The following is a 20,906-nucleotide window of genomic DNA, read 5'->3' as shown; positions in this document are numbered from 1 at the left end:
TTAGATGGGCTCCCAGCTTCACCTTAGTTACCTGCTGTCCTGGTTTTGGCTGGGATAGAGTTAACTGTCTTCCGAGTAGCTGGTATTGTGCTGTGGTTTTGAGTTAGGTATGAGAAGAATGTTGATAACACACTGATGTTTTCCATTGTTGCTAAGTAATGTTTAGTCCAAAGTCAAGGATTTTTCAGCTTCTCATGCCCAGCCAGCAAGAAAGCTGGAGGGGCACAAGAAGCTGGGAGGGGACACAGCCAGGGCAGCTGACCCAAACTGGCCAAAGGGGTATTCCATACCATGTGACGTCATGCCCAGTATATAAACTGGGGGGAGTGGGGCTGGGGAGGGGGGAAATCACTGCTTGGGAACTGACTGGGCATTGGCTGGCAAGTGGTGAGCAACTGCATTCTGTATCGCTTGTTTTGTATATTCTAATCCTTTTATTATTAGTAATTTTATTATTATTAGTTTCTTCTGTTCTATTAAACTGTTCTTATCTCAACCCACAAGTTTTACCTTTTCTTTTCCAATTCTCTCCCCTATCCCACTGGGTGGGAGGGGAAGTGAGTGAGCAGCTGCATGGTGCTTAGTTGCTGGCTGCAGTTAAACCATGACACCTGCACAAAGTATTTGGCAACTAGATGCAGAGATCCATCACGCCGGCTTTCTTAAAAGACATCAGCCCCAAGGAATGACATCACGTGCCCCAAAACATCCGGAAAAGCTTTTGTTCACCACAGCTTTCCAATCCCACCACAAGTGACAGGGCAGAAAGCTGGAGTTTGTACCCAGCTTTCGAAAGGGACAGACCATGACGAGAGACTGGCCCTTCTGCTAGAAGGAATTTATCTTGCACTGGAATGAGACCAAGGAGGTCAGGGGAAGACCAGCTGGTCACTGAGCAGTGCAGCCAAGTTCAGTTAAAAGAAGATACCGGATCCTGAAGGCAATCGTACAACCAGGCAGGAAACACCAAGCAATGGCAAAAGGGGCTGCTGGCCCAAACCACAGGATGTGAGCACATGTGATCTGCAAAGGGGAAGCAGGAGGTACCAGCTGCAGAGGCCAAAGGTGTAAGAAACAATTTTTCAGCCAAATGTAGCACGAATGCAGTCTAAGACACACACCGCTGCAGCTGCAGAGCTGCTCCCTGGACAGCCCTCTCCTGAAGCAGCAGGACCTCTTTCCCCACTGACCTCAGTCCAAGACCCCAAATTCGGCGTGTGCTGACCTAACACACCACAGAAGAAGGGGGACGCGTGCCCAGCCAGACTCTGGCAGTTCCCAGAAAGCCAGAACTCTCAGTGGAGGTGGGCATTTGCACCTTCCTCCTGCTCGCAGGTTTCCAGTGCTGGAAATTCTCCACTTGAGCCAAGTCTGACAACACTTTTCCACACCTACTTGGTCCATTAAGTCACTGTCCTAGAACCCAGGGAGATGTTTTAGTTGAGAGCATGTAGGATCAGAGCTTGTCTGAAGATACAAAAGCGCTCAGGATTCCAGGAGAGATCCTTCTTCCTCTGTATTTTACAGGCAGCAGGAGCTATGCAAGCCCCCTCCACCCTGCCCACACAAATGAGCACACAACCCCTTTACTGTAGTAGACTCTTGGTTTTATTCGTTCTCTCAGCAGAATAGTTTTTATTCATTTGCCTTTTCTGGCCTTGATCTTCCTCAAGTAGAACTCTAATTCTTTGCCTTCCAACACGTAGCCATCGGCTCGGCCACACTGTCCAGGTCTGGAGGCAATGCAGGCTGCAACGAGAAGTCATCCAATTAAAGAAGTTTAATAATTCACCTCCCCAGTATATACACAAAATGAAATAAATGCTGCAGGCAGTCTCTCTGCAAAAGCAGAGATGAGCAAGTTATCAGTAACAGACACACCAGTTTATGTGCTGGCTTCAGTACCTCCCCCTAAGGTACCGTTGCTCTTGAACCTGCTCTGCTGGACTGAGTCCCTAATGAAGTCCTCTTCAGATCTCCAAACTGTCATCGCTCAAGTTCAGTAGCAGAACTGGACAAAGATCTCATCACCAGAAGACTTCAGAACACTGAACTATTCCTCAGAACTTGAAACCGGTCAAAGCTGTTACAAGTTTGTGGGACATTTTTCTGACACACAGTGCAGACCACGGATTTTGCAAGTTTTGAGGGCCACTATTTTTCTCAAAGGCCAACCAGGAATGATCAACTCCAGGAGCCTGGCTGGGACATGTACCAGTTTGAGCTCCAGCAACAGATTTCCTTTTCCTGCCAGAAGTGGGGTGACTCCAGAGAAGATAAAAGAACAAGTTACATTTAAGACCCAGAAGATACCCCTGCAGATATGGAGAACACCCCATCGCTTTCACCCTGCAGTTAGCTCTGCTCTGGCACACTGTTTGTGCCCCAACTCCCTTATCCCTACCCACATGAGTGCTGCCAGGGACTCACCAAGCAGCTTTCCTTGCTGGAACTGCTCCTCAAGAATACTTGCTATCTTGGCATTCTTCTTTCGTTCATCGTATTTTTTCTGGATCTTCTTTGAACGCTTCTTGTTCAAGATTTCCTCCTCTTCAGGAGTCTAAAAACAAGACCGTAAGTTCAAGACAAGGTTAAGCACATGGCCGCCTTCTCCTAGAGCAGGTGGTCTCCACTAACATCAAGGAGACCCTTGCATCCTCAGTGCTGTACTGTGTTTTCCTAGTCAAACCTTCTAGAAGTACAAATATGTCCACCTCACAGAACCAGGTGCTGTTTCACTTTGGAGGCCAAGAAATGCCATGTTGCTAACTAGTCACTGCTGACAACAAAGCACAGTGCCCTAGGGAAGGGTGCTCTTCGACAAATGATATTGCAAAGGTTTCCCTGATGAATTAATCCTCCTCCAGAAAAGTGAATACTCTCCCTCTCCAGACATGACAGCACTTGGGCGTGGTGCAAGTCCTGGCAGACAGGTTTACAAGCTCTCCCCGTGCTTCTGAACTGCACAGCACTCAGCTAGAAGTGCTCTGTTTTTAATGCAAGACGACCTAAAGCTGAGTGCTACACATAAGGGTTTAAATACCTTCTAGCAGTCTGGGGTTTGGATCTTAACTTAACAAAATTAAAAGGCAATGGGTCTGGATAGTTTAAAGGCACTTAAAAGCAAGCTGAAGTTTAGTTTGCAATCTACAAGCTTATCATCAAAGCAATCATTCCCCAGCACTAGGGCCTGACCTGCAAAGTCCTCCTCAGCACCATAAAGTGTCATCGTTCTCCCTTCAGTAGCAGAACTGGACAAAGGTATCATCATTAGAAGACCAAAGGGATCAACAGGCAGGTCCTTGTGTACAAACAGGTGCAATGCCTCAGAGAGAGCTCCATGGTACTGAACACTCCATTAACAGAGCCAGACTTATCCTGGGAACTGACAGGAACGTCACCCAGACAACCAACGTTATCACTGGTGGGTACTCAACCCTATTCTGCCAGGCACTGTCCACTCCCAATGGCTAACTGCCTCTAGCAGGGCAGACTCTACTTTTGACAAGGAGTCAAAATGACAACATCAATCCCAGACACACCAGTTTTGCGCCCTTCTTGCGTCCAAGGGGCAAGGCATAGTGGGCTTCGTACCACTGCCGGTACGGGGTGCTGTCAATGAGAACGATGCAATTCTTCACCAGGGTCTTTGTCCGCACCAGTTCATTGTTTGAAGCATTGTAGACGACATCGATGATTCTGGTCTTGCGAGTGCAGCCTTTCAAAAGAAGAGTATGAATTCAAACCTACAGGGATCAGACAACTGAGAACAAGTCCACACCATTTCACACACACCCTCAAACCATCTCACACTCATCACCCTCTCAAATGTCCTCCAGCTTCCCTGGCATCAAATTAAATTTAACTGAGAGATCATCTATTTTTCATCAGTCCAACTTTCTGTTGCTAGGACAGAAGCCTACAACTGCAAACCGATTCACCCCAAGTGAAAAACTGGGATCTGTGGCCTTGCTGGAACTCATCTCAAATAAGATTAAGCAATGCTAATAAACTTCTGGAAGATACCTCAGCAGATGTGTATTGGGTTTGCATGGCAAGGTTTTGGTAGTGGGGGGGCTACAGGGGTGGCTTCTGTGAGAAGCTGCTAGAAGCTTCCCCTATGTCCGACAGAGCCAATACCAGCCGGCTGCAAGACAGACCCGCCGCTGGCCAAGGCTGAGCCCATCAGTGATGATGGTAGTGCCTCTGTGATAACATATTTAAGAAGGCAAAATAAGTTGCTGTGGCACAGAAACTGCAGCCAGAGAGAAGAGTGAGGACATGACCCTGCAGACCCCAAGGTCAGTGTAGAAGGAAGGGGAGAAGATGCTCCAGGCGCCAGAGCAGAGACTCCCCTGCAGCCCGTGGGGAAGCCCATGGTGAGGCAGGCTGTCCCCCTGCAGTCCAGGGAGGTCCACGGTGGAGCAGATCTCCACCTGCAGCCCGTGGAGGACCCCACGCTGGAGCAGGTGGGTGCCCAAAGGAGGCTGTGACCCGATGGGAAGCCTGTGCTGGAGCAGGCTCCTGGCAGGACCTGCAGATCTGTGGAGAGAGGAGCCCACGGAGCAGGTTTTCTGGCAGGACTTGTGACCCCGTGGGGGACCCACACTGGAGCAGTGTGCTCCTGAAGGACTGCACACCGTGGAAGGGACCCATGCTGGAGCAGTTCGTGAAGAACTGCAGCCCGTGGGAAGGACCCACATTGGAGAAGTTTGTGGAGGACTGCCTCCTGTGGGAGGGACCCCACACTGGAGCAGAGGAAGAGTGTGATGGGTCCTGCCCCTGAGGAGGATGAAGCAGCAGAAATAATATGTGATGAACTGACCGTAAACCCCATTCCCCTGTGCCGCTGGGAGGGGTAGGTAGAGAATTCGGGAGTGAAGTTGTGCCCGGGAAGAAGGGTGGGGTGGGGGGAAAGATGTTTTAAGATTTGGTTTTATTTCTCATTACCCTACTCTGGTTGGTTGGTAATAAATTGAGATAATTTTCCCCAAGTCGAGTCTGTTTTGCCCATGACCGTCATTAGTTGAGTGATCTCTCCCTGTCCTCATCTCAACCCACAAGCCTTTTGTTCTGTTTTCTCTCCCCTGTCCAGCTGAGGGGGGGAGCGATAGAGGGGCTGCGTGGTGCTTAGTTGCTGGCTGGGGTTAAACCACAACAAGACGCCAACTAACACTGCACACAGGGCTCAACCCCATATGTACTTCCTAGAGTTACTGAATTAAGCAGTGTTGAACAGGACTGCTCTGCAACACATACTAGAAATGATTTTTATAGGATGAGGGTTTATGAGTAAATTGAGAGGGGAAGCTGGTGTTTTCACCCTTCCAAGACCCACCTGAAGCATTCAGTGTCAGCTACTAGATTTGACTGTTAGCAGTTGCCTGCTCTGGAGACACAGCCCTCCAAGTATGCAAAGGCCAGGCACAAGATGGGTTTTCTCCTCTTTGCTCATGCACCTCATCCTTGTTCTGCAAGGTAGGCTCAGTCCCTTCACTTCTGTAATAATGCCTATAAATGACAGCACTTATCACAGCATGGACAACACTCTGGGATCACTGAGGAGAAAGCCTATCCTTTCTCCCTCACACCACGCTGCCCACTGAAACACCACCTCACTGCTGACTTTACCATCGCACGGAGTAACACTGAACAGGCCCAGGCTCAAGTCATATGGTTTTTCAGTTTGTAATTCAGAGAAACCCCACCTTGCTCAGGGGAAACACTACAGACTCCCCTCTCACTTCTGTGCTTCCCGCTTTTGCTTAGCAAAACAGGAGTATGAAGTAAACTGCACCTGCTAGGATTCTTCTGAGAAGGCACGGCCCTAGGACAAAATCCTCAACACCTTTCTCTCTCGTACAAGACCACCTTTTAGTAACTGTTCATCAATAAACAGAAGAAGTTGCATTTATGAAGCACTACCCATATTTAGGTTTTCTGCCCCTCTGTAGTACTCCCCCAGTAAAAAGGTAATACGAGCACATCACTCAGTGTAACTATGACACTCCAATCACTGTGAACTTAGCAGACATCCAAGTCTCCTAAGGCCACGTAAGGTCAAAGTTATCATCACGATGCATGCTGCTTCAGACCCAGTACTGCAAGCTCTGTGATTTTCAAACGCAGCCTACAAATCCACACTTGCATCATCATCATCCCTCTGCTCTGCAGCAGTAGCAGAGACCAGCGCAGCTGTAACAGAATTTTCCCTTCCAACACATCAGGCTTACAATGTACTTACATTCCGATCCCCAGGAGAAGTTGCCAACATCCAACCGAAGGGCACGGTACTTCTTATTTCCACCACGAACTCTCACTGTATGAATTCGGCGTGGGCCAATCTACAGTCAGAAACAAACACCAGGGTGTCGTTGGCGCTGGAATGCTGCACAGCTCACACAGGAGCCCAGCCAAATCCTAAGCTCAAAGGCAATGTGGTCAGTGTAACTATGACAAACCCCAGCATCGGCAGATACGGTAAGTGACCAGAACGGTCTGTTGCATCTACCTAAGGTGAAAATTTCATCACTCCAATTGCCTCTTACTGCAAAAATGTATCACTGCTTTCCACAGGCATAAAGTACCATATCTTAAAGAAGCAGTGACAGATACTTAACCACTCAGAAAACACAGCACATATTTAAGCCACCAACAGCGCAAAACCAGCAACCTGGGTGTCTGTAAACACAACTACTGACCACCCTCCCCAAATCACCCACCTTAGTGTTGGCAGGAGGTCGCCCCAACTCATACTTCCTCTTCTTGTGGTAAGGCTTCCTCTTGCCCCCAGTCTTGCGACGTTTATGCCAGTTATCCCTGGAGATACCTGAATGGAGAGCAGTGTGGTCAGAGGACTGCACAGAGTCCACCTGGCCACAGCATGGGGAAACGGTTCTGAGTCCTCAGCTCTCCAAGGTTGGTATCCGCACAGTGCACTCAGCCTTATGCAGCAGTGAGAGAAGCTTCATCATTGATACTCAGACCCACCTCGACCTCCTCCCTTCCAGCAGGACCATGCAAGGCAGACAGACTCCCTCCACTCTGTCTGACGGGTATCTGACGGTAACCTCTCAACCCACCTCATGTGCTGGGCACCCTATGAGAAGTGCCCCATCCCAAGCCGCCAGGCACACTACAGCAAACACCCTACGCTATCGGTGGGGGTCTGGTAGCTCCTCCATGGGAAGGGACCTCCATCCCACCTGCATGCTGAGCCCTTACGAGAAGCACCCCAACACAACCCTGCTTCTGCCCAGCCCGCTGGGTCCCCTACAGGGACCATCTCCCCAGCGCACCCCACCTCCCGGGTCCCCGACAAGACCCCGCCAACGAGCTCCTTCACAAAGTCACCCCCCACCCCTCCTGCTCGGTCCCCCAGAAAGCCGTCTCACCTCATCCGCAAGGTTCCCTGCGGAAAACGCCGAGAGCGAGCTCAGCGCTCGGGGCCTGCAGCAAGGCAGGGCAAAGCAAGGCTGTCCGCCTCCACCCCCACCCCCCACCGTCGCCATGTTGGGCCTGGCCACCCTCCCCCCGCCAGCAGCTCGGCGCCGCCGCGGCCGCCCCCAAATAGCGGGCGGTGCGGGCTGGAGGCACCCCCCGCTGTCACCCGGTAAGGGACAGGGGCGGGCAGCGGCGCCGCGGCGAGCAGATGGCGGCGGATGGCAGCCGGGCCCCGCGGCGGCCGAACTCACCCATGGTGCGGCACTGGCGCAAAGAGGCGGGGCGGAGCCTCACGGGGCGGCTTGGCGGGGCGAGCTCTCGCGAGGCAGTGACGTCACCGCGGCGGCACCGCGGGGCGCGCGCCGTTGCCTGGCGACGCGGCGGCCGTGAGGGGAGACGGTGGGAGACGGCGGCGGCCGGTGTCGGGTGTCAGCCTGTGTCAGCGCCGGGGCTGCTCCGCCGGGGCACCAGCGGCCCCGGGAGGGAAGGGAGCGTTGTCGGGGGTTTGTCTGTCGCAGGTCCGGCCCTCCTGCCCCGCGGGTCACCTCACCAATGTCTCCGGGCTGGGCCCGGGGCCGGTATCCCGCGGCGGGGCCGGACGGGGGCAGCAGCCCACCCCAGGGACTACGGCCGTGCTCGGCGCTCCGGGCCGTGAACGTCTCATTAGCATACAGTTCATTAGTATTCTACTTATTTGCATACCCAGGGTGCACCGCGCACCGGCGGTGAGGGACCGGGAGATGATACCGCCGCTACCGTGTCGCTGGGTCCGGGCGCGGGCCATGCCCCTGTGTGCCGCCGGGTGGGAGGGGACGGGACGGGGTAGCGGGGACCGGGTGGGGGAAGCGCCGCGGGTCGCCGTGTCCTACAGAGGGACAACCGGGGGTGGCGTGTCCGCGGGGAGAAAACTGGGCATACTCTGGTTTCTCTTCAGATCGCATAAATCTTTCGCCTTTTACTAAAGATTTCCGTGGAGAGGAACAGGCACGAGTGTCGAGAAATTTTTTGAGGCTCCATTTCGGTGGAGCTATCCCTTATCTGGTTAAAAATAGAACAAAGCAAACAATATACAAAAACTATTGCGGCTATCGCGGCTGTTTTGGGACTGCAGCGTGAACAAGCTATCAGGGCTTCCTCAGTGCGCGCAGTGGTGCTGACTCCGGTCCGACCCGGCTGACGGCAGCGGGGGATCTACTGCTCGGGCCTGCTCGCACCGACCCTAACCCCGCCGGGGGCGGCCGCCTCGCTACCCGTGTCCGGTCAAGAGGGGAGCGGGCGGGGGGGCCTCGGGCCGCCCCTTGTCCCGGGCCGGGCGGTGCAGCGGGGCCGCTGCCGGGCGGCGGTTCGGGCTCCGGGAGAAGCGGTTCGCTGGGGCCCGGCCCCGCAGCGCTGTCCCCGGCGCTCCAGCCCCGCCCGGGCCGCCGCTCTTGGCGCCGCGGAGCTCCTGGGCGGGCCCGGCCGCTACCGCCCGGGGCTCAGCGCCGTGCGCGGGGCTCGGCCGCCCCCCCCGTCGCTGCCGAGCTCCGGTCCGCGGCGGCGGGGGGAGCGTATGGCGGCCTCTCCCCGCCCCGAGCCGGGCGTGGCGGGGTCCCCTGCCCGGCCCGGCCCGCTCCGTTCTGTTCCGCTCTGCCCCGGCCAGGCCACCCGGTTCCCTACCGGGCGCCGCCCCGGCCCCGCCCCGCGCTGCCTCCCCTCCGCCCCCTCCCGCCGGGGGAGGGGCGGGGCGGGCCGCCTCGTTAGCATGCGGCTCATCAGCGCGGCTCCGATTAGCATACCCGTGGTGCAGCGCGGGTGGGCGCCGTGCCGGCCCCGCTGGACGCCGCCGCCCCGAGCCGGCGTGGCCGGCGGGCTCGGGCCGAGCCGGGGGTGCCGGTAGCCGCGGGGGCTGGTGTCGGGCCGGGTGATGCGGCGGGGTTCGGGTCCGGGTCCGGGTCCGGGTCGGCGTGTGCTGTGGGGCGGCAGCCGGCGGAAGGCAGGTGGGCGGGTGGAAGGTGGGGATTATACTCTGGTTTCTCTTCAGATCGTATAAATCTTTCGCCTTTTACTAAAGATTTCCGTGGAGAGGAACAGGCACGAGTGTCGAGGAATTTTTTGAGGCTCCATTTCGGTGGAGCTACCCTTTACCTGGTTAAAAGCAGAATAAATAAAGCTTTTTTTTAGAAGTTGCAGAACCACACCAGCGCGGAGGGGTTGTCCATCCCTTACCCCCCGCTCTCCAACCCCCCTCACAGCCGCCTCATCCCCGATGGCGGAGCGGTGTCTCCGTCCGCCCCCGCCCTGCCCCAGGCCGCCGTCAAGCAGCGGGGCCGACTGCGCAGGCGCGCCGAGCACCGCCTGCGGGGGCCGCCGCGGACCTTCTCCGGCCTCCTGGGAGCCGTAGTCCTGGCCCGGGGCACGCCGGGAGCTGTAGGCGGCCGTGCGCGCAGAGCATGCTGGGAGCCGTAGTCCCGCCCCCCCCCGGCGGTGTTTCCCGGTAGGCCCCGCGGCACGCCGACGCGCGGGGTTTAAATCGGCGGCGGTTGCCTGGGTCTGGGTTTCGCTGCCGGGACCGGAGGTGACGCCACCGCCGCTCTCCTTGTGCCCGCGCCATGGACTCACGCCTCTACCGCCTCGTCTGCCCCGGCCGCGTCATTAACATCCAGAGGAGCAACGGTGAGGGGCGGGGAGGGGACCGGGATGACGGCGGGGGGTGTCCCGGCCGCCGCCTCCCTCCCGGAGCGCCCCTCGGTAGCCGCGGGGCTCGGGGAGGGGGGGCGCGGCCGGGCCGGGTCGGGTCTGGTCTCAACGCCGGTCTCTTCCAGGCTTGATCCACAAGGCGACGGTGAAGACGGTGAACCCGGACCGGTCCTCCGTGTCCGTGGAGTGGTGCGAGGGCGGCACCGTCAAGGGCAAGGAGGTGAGTGACGGCCTGACCTTAAGGTTCTGCGTAATTACGGCAACGCGATGGACGCGTCCGGGTAAGGCGCGAACGCGGCAGCGGAGCGGTGCCGAGACCGGGCTCTTCCCGCTCAGGGCGAGCTGCTCAGTCGGAACGCCCCGGAGTCCCGGTTTTCCCGGCTCTGGGGCTGTTCGTGTCTCTGGCAATGGCCTTCAGGCTTTCCCCAGGACTTGGTGTGCCGCGTTAAGAGAGCTCCCTTTGATTTCCCGAGTCTGCGCTGGCGTGAAATACACCCTGTGTGAGGTGGGGTTGGGGGGACGGGGAGAGTCTGGGGCAACTGAGGTTGGTGCGGCTGAAATCCTGACACTTAACAAAATCTCCTTTGGTAACGAGCAAACATGCTTGTCCTGCTGGTTTCTCTGGAAACATATACTCTAGAGTTTAGTTAAAATCTTAAAGTTGCCATTGGCTGGTTCTTTGAAACGGGATCTTGTACTGCCTATGTGTATGCTGGGTTCATATATGCAAAATGTGCAGATTTAGATGTCATTGCTGGCTAAATTGCGTGCATGTGTTACAATAATAAATCTTTATGAAGATGCTTCAAAGTCCAGCAATCTTCTTATACGTTTACATATACACTGTGTATATACACTTATGTACACTTATATATTATACTGCCTACATATATGTGTTTCTGAGCTAATTCACTTTCCAGTTAGATACTTACAGATTTCATATAAATGAAATGTTAAAGATTACTTTTCTTACGTTAGAATGTAGTATCTCCACATTTTACAGGGGTTCATGTACTTGTTTTTGCTTTTTTTATGGACTCTTATTTTATTTAAGTAACTTAAAAGTGAATTGAGAACTCAAGAACTTCCTGGAGTGGTGCTTGTGTTGCTTTGTTAGGTGAATTCCAGTGCCAGCTGCTGTGATACTGGAGTTTTTGTGTACACGTGCTTTCAAGCTCTTCTGGGGGGTTAGGTTTGAAAAACTGAACCGAGAAAGTTGCTGTCTTTTGTGTTCAAGCCTGCCCTTGGCTGTCTGCCCCCACTTCATTCCCGCTGCCCTGTGGTTGCCTGCGCCAGGGCGCTGCAGAATGTGGTGAAGGCAGGATTATGACTTCACTGGAGGGTCAGGCAGGAGGTGGTAGCTGGCCCTAGGTGAAATCACTTGCAACAACAAGTGAAAATGCAGGTGAATTGACTTGTGGATTAAATGCTGAATCCTTAATTTCCCAAAGTCTAAGCAGCTCTTTGAAGTTTATTTCAGTAAGCACAATCACACAGTAAATACTTAATGCTTTCCTAGCACAGAAGTCACAGAGCAGCTGAGATTTACTAAGATTAGCAGTAAGAGATTAAAGCAGTTGATGCCAAATGTGCTTTGCCCATCTCTTCAGAAGTGTTCTATGGCACCTGCAGAGCTGTGTGGTATTTGGCAGATGAGGGTAAATGGCTTAACTAGCACATTTCTTCCAGCATATTTGGATGTATGAGATTATTCAAATGGAATATGAACTACTGTGTTGCCCTTCCAGGGAATTTTAACCTAACATTTGGCAGGCAGTGGGTCAGGTTTGTTTGCCTGTAATGAAAGTCAAGGTTAAAAAAGAAAAATGCCGTAATCAGTAGCAGCAATATTCCACTCTGTAAAATCCTGTCTTTGCTCTTGTAGATTGAGATTGATGATGTGATAACAATAAATCCTGAGTTATCAGAAGAGCTACTTGCTGCAGATGTGAAAGAGAACCTTCCTTTGCAAGAGAATGTAACTGTACAGGTAAGTGCTTTAAAGTGATTTAGTCTCTCCTAAGGTACTGAAGTGTCAACAGCATAGGTTGTTATAAGCAATACCCTCAGTCTTCAAGTTTGAGGTCTCTAACTTGTCTTTTCTGTCTCTCAGTTAAGACTTTGGTCAGAAATTCTTGTTGTTGTTGTGAAGAAGTTGTCTTGAAGTGCTGTGCTAGGTGTTTGCAGCTTACTCTGATTACTTACAGCATTCATTGTTTTTCAGAAACAGAAGCGTAGAACAACCCTTTCAAAAATTCCTGCTCCACGGGAAGGTGAGAAAATGTTCTCTTGTCTGTTATACCCCTGTGAAACCGTGGTGGTCTTTCATTGTAGACATAATATTCTACTTTTGTGCATCATAAGGCTGCTCATTCAGGCAATGCTAATCAAGAGCATATCATTTCATACCAACATTTTGGACTCCGGAGTGCAGAAACTTTGCTAACAGATTGCTGTCCTGTTCCTGTGACCTGGGGTTTGTTGATGTGTTGCCCTTTTCTGCAGCATTGCTGTAGTTATTCCTTGATACTGCTTTAAATGTCACTAGGCAGTTACTGTTGCAGTGAGTTTTAAAGTTTCATATGGAGTTTTGCAGATGCCACAAACAACAAAAGGTAAGTGGCACTTATTAGGATTAGAAGTGTCCAAATGAGAGTGGAAAGGGCAAGAAAGAAATAGCGGTGACAAATGGATGTCTCCCCTTCAAGCAGTCCCCCTAGACAATAACTAGAGCTTTATCCTTGGAGACATTTCAGACCAGGCAGGCAAAGTGCCAGCTGGTGCGCCATAGCTCAGTGACTCTATGTCAGAACAATGTTTTGAGCAAAGCCAGAAGGAAAAGATAGAGATGTCACAGTGTGGGATTGTTAAGGAATTGTTTTTCCTGAGGTGTCAGGAGTTAGAAAACTCCCATGTTTTCTACCTTCTTTTAGCTTATTCATTGACTCTTTTGACTTTTTGAATTGCAAGTGGCAGCATTACAGGTCTATTTGTAATACACTTGCGTGATGCTGAGGTTGAATGGTTGTTAGTTTAATTATTATCCTAAAGTGCATAGTTAGCCAAAATTTGTGCTTTTCCATGCAATTGAGCTATAAACAAAACATCTGGGCTTGTCTGGCATCTTCTGTTGCATGCAATGCAAGAGAGGGAAGCTGGTACCAGAAGACAACAATACAAATCCCCTTGCATCAGAAAGGCAGGAGTAGTCTGAGAAACTTGAAGTGTAAAAAGCTGTTCTGTACTAGAGCATCCTGATCTTCCTCAGATCCAGAAAACTCTCCATAAATTTTGTGAACTGGCAAGCAAAATGAAGTGGTAAGTCGTGACTGTCTCTAGACAGGTCAGTTAATGGAGCTGGATAGCCAGCTAGAAAAAAAAAAAGTGTGTTAATCCAGTCACTGATTGATGGAAAAATGTCCTCACAGAGGTCATGGCTTTCCTGACATATAGAATCTAATGGCAAATCTGAAATTCTATTGTCTTTCCTACTGGCACAGTCTTGTCCCTGAAGACCTGCTCAGAGTACAGGAGAGAATCAGTGTTTTCAGTATTCCTCAAATACTATTATCTGTTATTAGAGCTAGCTAAACCCCATGAGTTAGTGAGTATCTGTCCTGTTGCAAACTCTGCACTGCACCAATTAGCTAACATTGGCTTCAAGTTTTGGTTCTTGGGCTAAACAAATTAGAGAAGATCAGGAGGTGTCTGTCTCCATCTCATTCAGGAAAGTGAGAGAAGCAGAAGCAGTGCTTTTAGAATGAATTAAGAAACAGATATTACCACAGTCCTCTGTATCAACAAGAATTTTGGAGGATGCTGAATAGCCTCATGTACAAGAATCACTTGAATCAAGCCCATTTAGATGCAGCAAATCCTCCAGTTGGTATGCCTGTCCAGGAGCACTAGCATTTACAGGAAAAGTGCTGCTGAGTTTGATGAGACCTGGTGTGGGCGTGTGTGACAAAAGTAAATGGAATAAAATGCCATCTCTGAGCATAATGAAACTGATGCTTTTTGTTCCTAAAGTTGTGGCAGTGACACCTAATGTCTCTGCACCTGAGCAAAAGATTCCAGGTAAAGAGTTAACAGATATGAAGACTGAATTTTGTGGGTACAGTTGTAAGGAATTTGTTCCATAATTGAAATTAACGATTGGGCTGAAACAAATGTAATGTCCTTTAAAGTCATAGCCATTAATTCTGGATAAATTCTTGTGACTGCTAGAAGTGAAGGTAGTTCTAGTTTTCATCACACTTCTAATTTTTTCCTATCAGATTTGTTTTCTTTACAAATCTATTGAGGTGTATGTTCCAATCCCTTCCCCAGGCAGCTTTGTGAGAGACTTGGACTCAGTGAAAGAAATATACCTTGAGATGTGACAATGGAGACTGCCTACAAAAGGACCCTTTCCAAAGATTTGCTGTTGTGATTATATAGAGTCTTTTAGCTGAATTTAGTGTTATCAAGCTCCCACTCCACTGTGCACCATGCACACTGTGTGTGGGTGCTGTGATAGTGGGCATGATGCTGCCCATGACCAGTTGCCAGACTGCAATACTACTGCCACAATCAAACAGTTAATTCACACAGCCCTGCAAGTGTGAAGCTTCAGAGGATTTCCCAGTTCCCTGACCTCTAACTTCCTCCTTCCTAGGTATTAAGGTTCTGGAACTGCCATATTAGTGAATCCTTAGTGGTATCTGAAAGAAATTCACTGGAACCGCAAATCTGGAATGAACTGTTTGCTTTTTTTGTAGTGCTGTATTTCATAATCACTTTTCACCCACCTACATTGTTTTGTCCTGCACTTGGCTAAAGCATCAGAGATCTGGAAATGGTCCTTTTAACCACACCTTGTTCCCCACTGTTCTGCACTTTGTGAGCATTTGATTACTTGTAAATGTCCAAGTGTCTGAGGCATGATGCTGACCTTGAATTTGTGTTTCCAAAGCTGTTCGTGGCCGTTCCAGGATGTCTGTTATCACAGAATCTCAGTGCAGCCTCCAGGAAAATGAGATGGGGGTGGATTCTTGTACTTCTACACAAACCAGAAACAATTTATCAGTTCCTGGTGAGTGGAGAAAGCCCAGTGAATTCTTACTATGAAACAAGATGCTTTGTATGCATTTAATTAGGTAAACTGCAAATCCCGGTGGGGAGGAGCAACCTCTGTGCCTTCATCTATGAAATAAGAGAGACCTAGAGGTCTGCCACTCTGTAAATATCTAGGGGCCCTACCTGAAGGGGTTCTCAAAGGACTTTGGAAACAGTGTTGTTGAATAATGATGTGCTTTGTTAGCCAGAGAGCTGCGGTTGTGCATGTGGGTGGATGTGGTATCTGCTTGACAGCATAAAGTGGTATTCACAGGGCTAGAGGGGGAAGAGAAGTACCTTAATACTGCTGACAATGTGCTCTGTAACTAGACTGGTAGTAGTTTTACCTATACTGGTTGAGTAAGGCAAGAACTTGAGCCTACTTGAATTATGAAATTGTAGTTATTTATCTTTACCAGACCTACCCTATGAATAGCTGAGGGCATCCTTTGTCTGTTATGTTCTGCAAAGACATTGAAATAAGAGGCTTGATACTAAATTCTTGTTTAGTCAGTGTGGCCTTGATCTGTAGCTTTGAATAAAAGTTGGTGATTGGCACAGGATTTAAAAAATTATTTGAACACTTACCACAGGTTTTAGCTAGTTCTCTCTACTGATCCAGAATCAGAGCTGAGGAATGCCTGTGGTCTGTGAGGCTTTAGAAATTACAAAATTATTCTTGATCTTTGGGACCTAATTATTGGTTTTGGTCTGGCTTCTTTCTGCAGCTGGCCGAACCAGGACTAGCAGGCTGCACTGTGCTCCAGAAGCCTCACTGACAAATGTAAATGGAAATACAGAGGATCATCTGCCTGCTGCTAGAATGAACTCTTCAGGCAGCCCAGGTACCAGGGAGCAGTGGGTAAGAACTGACTGACCAAGTCAGCAGCGCATCACTATGTGATTGCTGCTTTGTATAGTCTGAGACTAAAGCTTTGAAAAGGTGGCTTTGGCAGTAAGACTGAATATCCTGAGTATTTGTTATTACAAATGTGTAATTCTGTTATAGTGCTATTGCCTCAAATGCTGCCTTTAGAGTGGTACTGTGACTTCCTGGGCAGTTTCTGTGATGGGTAGATCTAGTTTGGGAAGCAAGTGCTGCAAAATTCATGACCATCCTTCTGAAGAGGATTGTTTCCTGTACAAGTTATTCTGTCAGCAACCTGGAAAAGTTGAAATATTTGTATTGTGCTTAAAACCTAGTATGAAAATTTATCCAATGAAATGTTTTTATTTTACCTAGTTCGGAGAAGATCTAACATTGTGAAAGAGATGGAGAAAATGAAAAACAAGAGAGAAGAAAAGAGAGCTCAAATTAGTGAAATCAGGACAAAACGTGCACAGGTGGAGTACTCCGCAATACATCAGTAAGGGGAAATTCTATAGGACAGTGTATCACAATAGTTGAAACTAAACCATATTTTGGACAGGCTTTGTTCTTACAAAGCTGTACATAAGGATGGATTGATTCTCGTTTCAGAAAGCTCTGGATCTTGTGAAATATTTCTAATTGTGTACAGCTGATTGTTTAGTATGCTCTGGGGATTTTTTTTGCTGTAACAGGTTAATTACCTTCACACCCGTGGCTTTTTCCATGCAGGAATTTGACAGCAGCTGTCCAAACTGGGAGTTTGCACAGATGATCAAGGAATTCAGAGCAACTTTAGACTGCCAGCCAATATCTATAACTGACCCAGTAAGTAAATACTGAGGCTACTAACTGCAGCCGGTAAACAGACTTCTTTATTTTGTACTGAAGATTTTAGCATATGAGCAATTTAGTGCATCACTGCACCTTGGAAATCCTCTGAGCATATTGTGTGCTTGAGGCACCTGGTGGTATATGTGAGGTCACTTACCTTCCCTATTTAGGGCTAAGCTAAGCTGCCTTGCATTACTTTGCATATGTCACTAGTGAAGAGCTTGCACTTTAACAATTATCATGCAATGATTTGTGTGGTAACATCAGTACTTTTCAGAGCCTGTAAATGGCAGAGCCTATTACATAGTAGCTTAGCTTATTGTAGGTATAGGTATAATTTAAAATGGATTATTGCCCTATTACAGAAAGTGTTATTGTATGTAAGTCACATATGAAGTAATTTTAAACTAGGTCAAAAAGCAGAGGAGCAAAAGTAGAGGTCAAAAACTAGAAAAACCAGGCTCGGTCAATGTCTTCAGCAATTATGGAGGTAGCATTGTTTAATACCTGAGAATAAGTAGTCCCTGTCTAGCAAAAACTTTGTTATGGTCACTGAAAAATGACAGCATTTAAGTTCAAACAAAAAAGCAGGCGTGGACTAGCTTAGAACACTAGGTGGTTTGTGTGCCTGCATCCTATGGGGCTGGGAACCAGCTGTTTGTGTACGTATCACTGCATGACAGAAGAAGTTTGTCATCATCTCCTTTCTGACTCACCCAAACTCAGCTGATCTGTAGCTGTGCTGCACAAATAGCTAAACTTACTGCATTAGTAAAGAACTCAGGTCAAAAAATACCTTTAGTTTAGGGTAAACTAAAATAATAATTTGCCTGAATTTGACCGTAATTGCAGTATTGATATCACAGATTTTGCTGGAAAGCTGGCCAAGGACTAAACTTTTTACTAATTCTGATACAGAATATTTGGGGCACTTTCTATAGCATAGCAGCATTTCCACCTGATATGTTGGAGCATGCTACATAAAGGTCAATTGTTTTTAGTGTTTCTTTTGCACTGAACAGACTTTGACTTACATCCCTGCATGAGTGGCTCTGATCAGTAGCAGGGACAACTCTGACCAGCATATAGAAAAGTAGATGTGAGGGAGCATCAGATCCTTCTCTCTGTAATAATAAGTAGGTGTGGGTGTCATTGGGAAATAATTCTTGTTTTCTTACTTTCCTTTTAGATAGAAGAACATAGGATTTGTGTCTGTGTGAGGAAGCGCCCTCTCAATAAACAAGGTGAGTGTACTGACAAAGCAGTTGTGTCTTGGAGCAGTTTGACATTGCTTATTCTTGTTAACACTGAGGGTCTTTTCTGTCAACAGAACTTCTAAAAAAGGAATGTGATGTGATTACTGTTCCGAGCAAGAGTGTCCTGCTGGTGCATGAGCCAAAGCAGAAAGTGGACCTAACAAAATACCTTGAAACCCAAGCATTTAGATTTGACTTTTCATTTGATGAATCCTCATCTAATGAAATGGTATACAGGTAATGCTTTCTTCTCACTGGTAACAACTCTCAAGATTAAAAGCATGGAGCTATGGCTAGATGGCATCCTGGCTTAAAGAAACTGCTACCTGAAATAAATATTAAAATCCTTTTTGGAGGAAACCAAAGGACTGAGATGTCTAAAGGTTATTTTTGGCATGGGCCTGCTGATTTCCTAAGGATTTGCTTTTATTTGCCCCTTTTTTTTTTTTTAGGAAAACTGATGAAGCAGGGTGTGAAATGCTTACCTTATCTGTCTTTTACCTTCTGAATATCCAGGTTCACTGCTAGACCTCTTGTGGAGACCATTTTTGAGGGTGGGAAGGCGACGTGCTTTGCATATGGCCAGACAGGCAGTGGCAAGACACATGTAAGTTTTTCTCCAAGGTCTTGAATTTTCTAGCTTTAAAGTATTTTAAAGCTCCTTGATGTTGATAATTAGTAGGATTGTATAAGGAGTTTGGATCCTGGTTTTATTGTCTTAAAGCTAATGCTTTGTCAGTTGTTAATGCACTTTTTCTGTAGTTTTACATATTGGTGGGTTTCCTTTGAGGTTGTGAGGAAAATCATACTAAAATCCCCCCATAGCTGGCATTTTAAAGACTTAAGATGTCCTGACATGTTAGTCATGGCTATACCTTGCCTCAGATGGCTGTCTCTGACTAACTCCAGTCTGCAAAGTGGGGCTATTAGCCTACATCTGAGACAAAGGCTATTGTCTGTACTGTGTTTTGAGCTTAGAGGCATTCCAAAGACTTTATCGATTATGGAAGAATAAGCCTCTTGTTGCAGATAAACATTTAAGTGATACGGTATTATTTGTGAAGTGGGCAAATTAGTGTATTCACTTTCTAATCACTCCTTCTGGTCTACCAGTTGCAGTTTCAAGAGACCTAAAAGTTGTGTTTTCTGCCTCAGAGGTGATCTTCTCTAAATTTTCAACAAGGGTGTTGTTTTTTTAACTTTCTTCTTCTGGAAACTACAGGGAAGGAAAGTGGGAAACTATCTTCCCTCACAGCATGATAGTGGAGTCAGATCTGCTGTCTTGTTCTGCAAGAAGCCTTTGCCTCAAACCACAGTGATCTCAACTAGGCTAGCCTGCCAGTTTGAGTAATCAGACAGTTGCTGTCATTCCAGTGTTAGAGGCAAGTTTTGGGCTAGGATCTCCTATCATTAGTGCTACCTAGTGAGCTGTAGATCTTTTCCAGTAATCCAGAAGGAAATTTGGAAGTTTATAGAAGCTTGGACATAGGCTGCCTCCATTGCAGCTCATTTGTGCATCGTTACAGGAATACAACTGTGAGGCACTAAAATCATAGGCAATGAAGTTACTTTCCCTTCCTAATCCCAGGATGCAGAACTAGTGCAAGGACATTAGCTGTACCTTGAGACTGGAGTGCTGTATATTAAATGCCAGTAGATTGAGAATGTGTCATGATACTGAGTTGTGTTTTAAATAATGGCTGTTGCATATAAAAGTGGTAGAGCAAGTCGCCAGGATAGCACCAACTGAAAGTTTTGTTGGGATTAAAGGTACCTTGGTCAAAGGAGTTAAAGGTATTGTTTACTCTAGAAGTTTGATGTGTTTTGATATCACGTGAGCTTTTGCAAGTAGCATTGAAAATGTTACTCAACCTATGTCCTAAAAAATGAAGCTTTGTTTCTTCTGACCAGAGGCTATTTGGTTGCACTGTCAAGGCCATGCATTTCCCCTTGAAGGAACAACTACTTTGATTCTGCACTGCAGAGCCTTACAGGCATTCAGCTGTTGTTTTGCATAGTCCAGATCTTCTTTCTGTACTGATAGGGAAGCAGCAAGCTAATTTTATCCTGAATTGCACTGTGTTCTAATCATCTCGCTGACATTGGAGCATATATGTATATATGGTAACTTCCTAGTATGTTCTTGGGACTAAAATCAGGTAGCCTGACTTGTTTGGACCACACCTTACCTCTGGTCTTTTCTCTTTACAGACTATGGGCGGAGACTTCTCCGGGAGAGCACAGAATGCCTCAAAGGGCATATATGCTTTTGCATGTAAGTTGATTCTTCTTTAGATACGAAAATCAAATTAATGCTTGTTTTCCTTAAAAAGATAAGATCTGGTTTTGTATGGCTATTTAAAATGTTTCCAGTAAAAGATACATGAAGTATTTGTGTTTTCAGTAATAAGTAGTGGTGTTTGTTGCAGGAGGTATGATTATTTTTTCAGTTTCACAAAATATTTTCCATCCAGCCTGTAAGTTTCTAGATCCACACTTAACTCACCAGAAGATATTTGTTTTTGAGGCAAAGAGATGACATATTTTCTAGTTTGGCATTTGCTGGGCTGAACAATTTAACTTTGATTCTTCTGCTTTGCTTTTGTCTCAGATAAGGATGGTGTTTGGAGATGCCCAACTTGAATGCAACACAACCCTACCCATTTTTGATATAAAGCTTGTTATACAGAAAGCATATGAATGTATGTGTTATATTTCTTCCTGTAAGCATT

General features: G+C 48.2%; 2 protein-coding genes and 7 non-coding genes across 10 annotated transcripts in view; 3 read left to right on the top strand and 6 right to left on the bottom strand.

Moving 5' to 3' along the window:
• Positions 1 to 774: 774 nt before the first annotated feature.
• Positions 775 to 904, bottom strand: LOC142036182 (small nucleolar RNA SNORA35). Its single transcript, XR_012652112.1, has one exon. It is a non-coding gene; the product is annotated as a small nucleolar RNA SNORA35 (small nucleolar RNA).
• A 681-nt stretch (positions 905 to 1,585) lies between these two features.
• Positions 1,586 to 7,804, bottom strand: RPS8 (ribosomal protein S8). Its single transcript, XM_075039303.1, has 6 exons — positions 7,695 to 7,804; positions 6,723 to 6,829; positions 6,245 to 6,344; positions 3,543 to 3,718; positions 2,431 to 2,560; positions 1,586 to 1,749 (listed from the first exon to the last, which is right to left on the bottom strand). Exons 1-6 carry the CDS (start codon positions 7,696 to 7,698, stop codon positions 1,640 to 1,642), a joined length of 627 nt encoding a protein of 208 aa, XP_074895404.1. The 5' UTR covers positions 7,699 to 7,804; the 3' UTR covers positions 1,586 to 1,639.
• LOC142036170 (small nucleolar RNA SNORD38) lies at positions 1,966 to 2,037 on the bottom strand. The gene has a single exon (XR_012652101.1). It is a non-coding gene; the product is annotated as a small nucleolar RNA SNORD38 (small nucleolar RNA).
• LOC142036169 (small nucleolar RNA SNORD38) lies at positions 3,205 to 3,277 on the bottom strand. Its single transcript, XR_012652100.1, has one exon. It is a non-coding gene; the product is annotated as a small nucleolar RNA SNORD38 (small nucleolar RNA).
• On the bottom strand, positions 6,436 to 6,539 carry LOC142036171 (small nucleolar RNA SNORD46). Its single transcript, XR_012652102.1, has one exon. It is a non-coding gene; the product is annotated as a small nucleolar RNA SNORD46 (small nucleolar RNA).
• On the bottom strand, positions 6,899 to 6,983 carry LOC142036168 (small nucleolar RNA SNORD55/SNORD39). Its single transcript, XR_012652099.1, has one exon. It is a non-coding gene; the product is annotated as a small nucleolar RNA SNORD55/SNORD39 (small nucleolar RNA).
• A 553-nt stretch (positions 7,805 to 8,357) lies between the features above and the next one.
• On the top strand, positions 8,358 to 8,472 carry LOC142036173 (U5 spliceosomal RNA). Its single transcript, XR_012652104.1, has one exon. It is a non-coding gene; the product is annotated as a U5 spliceosomal RNA (small nuclear RNA).
• Positions 8,473 to 9,443: 971 nt separating this feature from the next.
• LOC142036186 (U5 spliceosomal RNA) lies at positions 9,444 to 9,558 on the top strand. The gene has a single exon (XR_012652116.1). It is a non-coding gene; the product is annotated as a U5 spliceosomal RNA (small nuclear RNA).
• Positions 9,559 to 9,876: 318 nt separating this feature from the next.
• The window catches only part of KIF2C (kinesin family member 2C), a 19,842-nt gene continuing 8,812 nt past the window's right edge, over positions 9,877 to 20,906 (top strand). The window contains exons 1-12 of one of the 2 annotated variants that reach the window (XM_075039299.1): positions 9,877 to 10,095; positions 10,245 to 10,339; positions 12,005 to 12,109; positions 12,344 to 12,392; positions 15,074 to 15,193; positions 15,945 to 16,061; positions 16,460 to 16,560; positions 16,817 to 16,912; positions 18,108 to 18,162; positions 18,249 to 18,411; positions 18,691 to 18,781; positions 20,386 to 20,449. In XM_075039299.1, the coding sequence (XP_074895400.1) occupies positions 10,032 to 10,095; positions 10,245 to 10,339; positions 12,005 to 12,109; positions 12,344 to 12,392; positions 15,074 to 15,193; positions 15,945 to 16,061; positions 16,460 to 16,560; positions 16,817 to 16,912; positions 18,108 to 18,162; positions 18,249 to 18,411; positions 18,691 to 18,781; positions 20,386 to 20,449 (1,120 nt within the window). In that variant the 5' untranslated portion in view covers positions 9,877 to 10,031. The remainder of the gene's footprint in view (positions 10,096 to 10,244; positions 10,340 to 12,004; positions 12,110 to 12,343; positions 12,393 to 15,073; positions 15,194 to 15,944; positions 16,062 to 16,459; positions 16,561 to 16,816; positions 16,913 to 18,107; positions 18,163 to 18,248; positions 18,412 to 18,690; positions 18,782 to 20,385; positions 20,450 to 20,906) is intronic. The other variant, XM_075039298.1, reaches the window with a different exon arrangement.

This window comes from Buteo buteo, chromosome 10 (assembly GCF_964188355.1).
Source record: "Buteo buteo chromosome 10, bButBut1.hap1.1, whole genome shotgun sequence".
Classification (NCBI taxonomy): Eukaryota; Metazoa; Chordata; class Aves; order Accipitriformes; family Accipitridae; genus Buteo; species Buteo buteo.
Note: the sequence above shows the minus strand (reverse complement) of the source record. Positions and strands in the feature narration are given on the sequence as shown.

Excerpts from the sequence above, each read along its gene's own strand:
- RPS8 (XM_075039303.1), bottom strand. Across the intron at positions 2,561-3,542 it reads GCAAGAAGGGCGCAAAACTG|ACTCCTGAAGAGGAGGAAAT; the intron begins GTGTGTCTGGGA and ends TCTTGTTTTTAG. Across the intron at positions 1,750-2,430 it reads CCAGCAAGGAAAGCTGCTTG|CCTGCATTGCCTCCAGACCT; the intron begins GTGAGTCCCTGG and ends TTCTCGTTGCAG.